At 42.4% G+C, this 6,000-nt stretch overlaps 1 protein-coding gene across 1 annotated transcript; it reads left to right on the top strand.

The window, feature by feature from the left end:
• The first annotated feature begins 1,677 nt into the window (after window positions 1-1,677).
• On the top strand, window positions 1,678-4,834 carry LOC116354358 (potassium voltage-gated channel subfamily D member 1-like). Its single transcript, XM_031793317.1, has 2 exons — window positions 1,678-1,822; window positions 2,935-4,834. Exon 2 carries the CDS (start codon window positions 3,716-3,718, stop codon window positions 4,832-4,834), a length of 1,119 nt encoding a protein of 372 aa, XP_031649177.1. The 5' UTR covers window positions 1,678-1,822; window positions 2,935-3,715.
• Window positions 4,835-6,000: the final 1,166 nt, after the last annotated feature.

Raw genomic sequence — 6,000 nt, 5'->3', positions numbered from 1 at the left:
TATTCATTCACTCTTGAAATGTTTCTCCATCCCATTACTTCCACTCTGCACCTGACCGCACTGAGATTGGTGAATTATTAATAAGATAATACATACTGCAGAAGCAGCCAATCAACGTTGACTTTAACGAAAAGCAAAGCCCATTGGATATCATATCACTACTTCACCAATTGGAAGAGAGAAACTGTTCCTTTAAGTAACTGCCATGCCCATGATTACCATTAACATTAGTTTGAGCAGTGAGTCTTGATGCAGCCTCTATCACTATCAAGTCATTCACCTCAATGCAATTCAGCCATCTTCCTTTGACGAAGCGCCTTTCCCCTTCACTGCAGTTAAATGTATCGGTAGTGCTTTTATTCACTATTGAACGCAGGAATGCCAACACCATATAAAAATCCATGCTCAAGCCAGTGAAGAATCCATGTTGTGTGTCTTAGGACCTTTTGTTTAGTATCAGTCACAATAACTTAGTGCCTCAAGGCACACATTTCCAGGTTTTCACCATGAAATTTTAGCAAGAGAGTCACATGTGCCCTGTGATGGCTATGGTTTCATTGAAAATAAACAAGTGGGCTTAAAAACGAAGCACGTGATCCACAAAATGATTGATCTAGCTCCAGATCCTTTGCATCGAAGGTTTCAAAGGCAAACAGATCAATATCTGATAGCTGTACTGTTCAGTAAAGTTCTTTCACAAGATTTGTCAGTTTTAGGTTTCTTTGGTACAATACATTATTTTCCATGTGATGTACATCATACTGTATATATTTATTTTATGGAGGCTGACAATCTAGACCCATACATACAGAATAAACCAGTTGCATGAACTGTTTATCCCATTCACAAACGTGGGTTTGTGCTGTATGTTTGTTTCGGTCAATGGCCATTGGCTGGTTATAAATGGTAGGTTGAATGAATGTTAGAGTGCTGAATACAGCTTTTGCCCACATGAATAATTCAAGCGAGGGAATAGATTCACCAGAGCTTGTGTTTGTATGCTGTTTCTTTATGTTCTTCTTAAGGTGCTGCTTATCCTATGTTCCTCCTCAGGCTGTGTCTGTCATCATCACAAGCTTCTCTCCTCAGCCGTTCATTTGTCTTTTTAAAAATGTAGTCCAGGCACAGTATCCAGGTAGGTTGTATTGAGAACTATTTGAGCGTTCTATTTGTTATCCTAAGTGGAACGGCAAATGTGACACTACTTAAGTGCTTTTGGGAATAGCAGGCCTGTGTTGTTTTCTTTTTTGGGTAGGTAATTGAAGCTTAAACACTGCCTGAAATACCACCTCTACTTCCTAATCAAGCTGCCCTAAAATAACTGTAGGAAAACAGGCTAGCAAAGAATCTCTATGAACGGTTTGAGACTGAGTATAAAATGTGAAGTGTATTCCCCCAGTAAAACTGCTTAGTCAGATTTAAGCCATGGTGCATGCAAAAACAGTGTGTATCAAATAACATCATCTTTATTTCCCAGTGTATGATGCTCTGTGTTTTCAAGAGGTAAGGAGTGTGTGTATGTGATTGTGTATGTGATGGGAGAGCGCAGTAGAGAGAGGGAGAGAGAAAGAGAGAGAGGTTGTGGGGGGGGGGGGGAGGTCGTGCAAGCAAATGAGAGGTAGAGTTAGAGAAAGTGAGAGCAAGCGGAGGCACAGAGCTGACTGAGAGGAGAGAGTGGACAGGAGAGGAGCTAAGGCTAAGCATGACAATCACTCCCTCACTCTCCGGTGTGCGATGTGGTTCGATTCCAGGAGAGGGGCTGCTTATAATTCTCTCATTGCCTTTGCTTTCTCTTCCACATTGTCTGCAGCTTTAATGCATGGTAAGTAAGCTCTTAATTGCTCTAGCTACAACCCAAGCCTTAATAGTAATGGAATACAGAACTTCACGAGTTATTCAGATTTCTGTTCATATGTCAACACATGCACATAACATACTCTACTATACTCTGACATATACACATACATTTATACACATCCATACTTGTCTGAATTTAAGTCTAAAGATAATGTAGTTGAAATGATGCCTTTTCCTGAGGACTATTTCATATTTCATTTTCCATTGACTGCGTGACCATGTGGTTTTAAGCAACATGGTGAGAACATTGAAGTAACAATTTACATAGAAGGCTAAGTGAACACAGCACGAAAGCCTCATTTCACTTGTAAACTAACCGTTAGTGCTCGACTGATATGTGAGATTGCTGTGTTTTTCTTTCTATACTGAAGTAGCTGTTTTGGATGTAATTTGCGTCCACTGCAGCAGCGTTGCTGTGTTATAGAGTCTTATTGATTTTTGATTGGGTGAGCATGTTGTGCACTGTAATGCATCTGGGTTGGGTCACCTGTCTGTTGGTTAGGGTCGGGGCACATTCCAGCTCCCCTCACAAGACAGGCTAGATGTTTCATGGATACACCCTCACACATCTCTTGTTTAGAAGAGTGACATAAAAAGAACAAGAACATACAGTCATCTGTATTTGTTTAGAATTGATTTAATCTCGACGTTTAATGTTAAACCTTTTTATATTGAAATACAATTTAGCGTTGTTTACATTATTGCACAATTAAAGCATAATCCCTTTGTGGATTAATACTGAAGAGGTACAGTTGTGTTTTAGCATTTTGTCACGTCATTATCTTATGGTTTTGAGTGGTTGATGTGTACAAATTGACAATCAGTGCAAAAGGAACATGTGTATTTCTATTGGTACAAATGTTTGGTCTAGGTTCTAAATATGATTAAAATGTGGTCAACTTGAAAGTTCTCTTTGTGAGGGACCTCTCTGTTTGTATACTGAAGCTCAGACTTTTTAAACAGACTGACGCAAACTGTATGCTAAGTTCACCCAAGCTGTGACACAAAGAGACATAGCATGCCTTTACAGCTTGTGCTGCGCAATATCTAAGTTGTGTGTGTTGTGTTTCTTGACAGGTATAAAAAGGGACGACCATACAAGGAATAGAAATGCCTAAGACTCAAAAGTTTCCTTTCACAAGACCTCTGACACCAAAGAACTCGATTATACTTAAGGTTTGGTTGTGCATTTGAGAGAGAGGGCGAGAGAATCCAAGGGACAGAGAGAGGCATCCATAATCAAGCTGGAGAGCAACAGTGAGAGGGAAAGGGAGAAAGCAATGTGTCTATCTTGCAACTTCGGCGACCATCATCACAATTGAATACGAATTTGAAAAACCACAGCGCTGCAACTAATCTGTCTTCTGAGAAAGGGGAGGCAGTAAGCGAAGGTCAGAGACGTATTATTTATTTTATTTTTAACACTACTGAAAAGCCATATACAGTATTGTTCTACAATATTACTGTGCTATTATTTATACAAACCCTGTCAATAGTCTGATGTTTTATGAATCAGGCCTAGTTTTCCTGAGCTATTCCAATGGCCTGAACTTTAGGTTCAGTCCCCAACTGCCTTATCTTGACCCTTTTCTTTGATGATGTAAACACTATCATCTCCCTGCCTGCCTTACATTTCCCTCCTACTGAAGCCAATGCACAAACAAACTGACAGACTGGAAATGGAGGCAAGCCAACCCGGTTGTTGAGGCCTTCAGTTCGGATGATTAGATCGGATATACCTATACTTTTCCTCCTGATCCGGAAAAAGGCCCAGAAATAGCCCTCAAGTACCTAGACACACTCCGTACCTTTACCCACCATCCCGTCTTACTCCTGAAACAAAAGCTACTAAACAAAAATGGCTGCTGGAGTTGCAACATGGATGCCCTTTGCTCGGGCAGCAGCCGTAGGCTGGCTACCACTGGCCCAAAAGACCATGCCCAAGCCTCCTGTGGACAAAAAGAGTCGCAGTGATGAGATCTTGTTTGTAAATGTGAGTGGACTACGCTTTCAGACATGGAAGAACACCTTGGACCGTTACCCAGACACCCTTCTAGGCAGCTCAGAAAAGGAGTTTTTCTACAATGAGGAAACTCAGGAATATTTCTTTGACAGGGATCCAGAGATGTTCCGCCATATACTAAACTTTTTTCGAACAGGCAAGCTACATTACCCCCGACATGAATGCATTCAGGCTTTTGAGGAAGAGCTGGCTTTCTATGGCATAATACCGGAGATCATAGGTGACTGCTGTATGGAAGAGTACCGGGATCGCAAGAAGGAGAACCAGGAGCGTTTGGCTGAGGACACCGAGGCCGAGAATGCCGGAGACGCTCCCCTGCCCCCAGACGCCACATTACGAGAGAGGCTATGGAGGGCCTTTGAGAACCCTCACACAAGCACCATGGCCTTGGTTTTTTACTACGTCACTGGCTTCTTCATCGCTGTGTCTGTTATTGCCAACGTTGTGGAAACAGTTCCCTGCCGACCAATCAAAGGGAGTATAAAGGACCTGCCATGTGGTGAGAAGTTTTCAGTGGCCTTCTCTTGTTTGGACACGGCCTGTGTGCTTATCTTCTCCTTTGAGTACCTCATGAGACTGTATGCTGCCCCCAGCCGCTGTGATTTTGCGCGTTCGGTGATGAGCGTGATAGACGTGGTGGCCATCTTGCCCTTCTACATTGGCCTTGTCATGCCAGAGAATGAGGAAGTCAGTGGGGCCTTTGTCACCCTGCGAGTCTTCCGGGTGTTCCGTATCTTCAAGTTCTCCCGTCACTCTCAGGGCCTGCGTATCCTGGGCTGCACGCTGCAAGCCTGCGCCTCGGAGCTGGGCTTCCTCCTCTTCTCCCTCACCATGGCCGTCATCATCTTTGCCACCGTCATGTTCTACGCTGAGAAAGGCACCAAGGGAACCACGTTTTCCAGCATCCCTGCCTCCTTCTGGTACACCATCGTCACCATGACAACACTGGGGTAAGTGTTTGGATGTTGTTATACTACTTACCCTTTATAAACTGTAAAAGTATCATAACCAGTTCCATAGCAACTTCTACCACCCACATACAGTGTTGCTTGAATATTAAATGGTGGTGCTAATCTCAGTAGAATCAATTGAGAAATATCTTGGACTGTGAATGAGTCATTTTAGTTGTTCAATCCCCTGTCGTCACCTCATCTTTACACTGCTCTCAGGTGTCACACACTCCAACACTCTCCCTGCAGGTGTGTTATGAATGGGAGAGTAATGGCTTGTGTACTGTGAATGGGAAATTAATGGTGTTAAGAAGATTTTACAGCCCACTCCATGCACTTGATGTGAACGACCAGGGTTTAAGAATATTGTCTTCAGTTTGTATTTGAGATCGAGTAGTAAAAAAATCATGTAACCTTATTTAATTTTACATAAGGTTTATTGTTATGTAATAGTATTCTGTGCTGTACAAAGATGCAGAATTTTATATGACAGTTCCCCAATGTAGGGAACCTGTCGCATCATTTAATTTGGTTTGAAAACATGTCATCATTATTAATTCATCAAAATCCTAACAAAGATAATTCCTGAAATAAAAGCAGTGGTTTGCAGATGAGTATCTTACTGTGATGAAGGGTAGTTAAATAGGCAGAATGAGTGCAGGAAAAGGGATATTTAAGGGACCTCAGATGAGCTGCATCCTGTTTCAAACTGTCCTTCATCTGACTACCACTGCGGCAGAGACTACATGTTGTTATGTTGATTGAGGACTCATCTGTTGGATTATTTCAAGTGCAGCTGGGCCACAGGAACAACAGTACCCCAGTGAGCCATGGTCCTCGCCCCTGTGTTTTCCCAGGCCTCTTTCTCCAATACGTCCATGAGTAATCCGGCTTGTTTTGATGGCAATCCCCCAGGCCATTAAACTCAAAACAGTATGTGTCCAAGCACTAAATGGGCTCAAACGCAGCACAGATGCTTTTACTACCGTCTCCATATTGCCTGACAACATTTGGCCCCTTTATAATTTCTACTTCAAACCAACAGGAGTCTGAGACGATCCAATGTATTGACATGTAGAGTAGAGAGATAATGTACCATGACGCCATACAACTTCATGCAATCTCCTTGATTTCCTCTGTAGAATTACAGTCATCCGGGGAGAAAATATC

Source organism: Oncorhynchus kisutch, linkage group LG17 (assembly GCF_002021735.2).
Source record: "Oncorhynchus kisutch isolate 150728-3 linkage group LG17, Okis_V2, whole genome shotgun sequence".
Classification (NCBI taxonomy): Eukaryota; Metazoa; Chordata; class Actinopteri; order Salmoniformes; family Salmonidae; genus Oncorhynchus; species Oncorhynchus kisutch.
The sequence above is the reverse complement of the archived record's forward strand: the minus strand, read 5'-3'. Positions and strand labels throughout refer to the sequence as shown.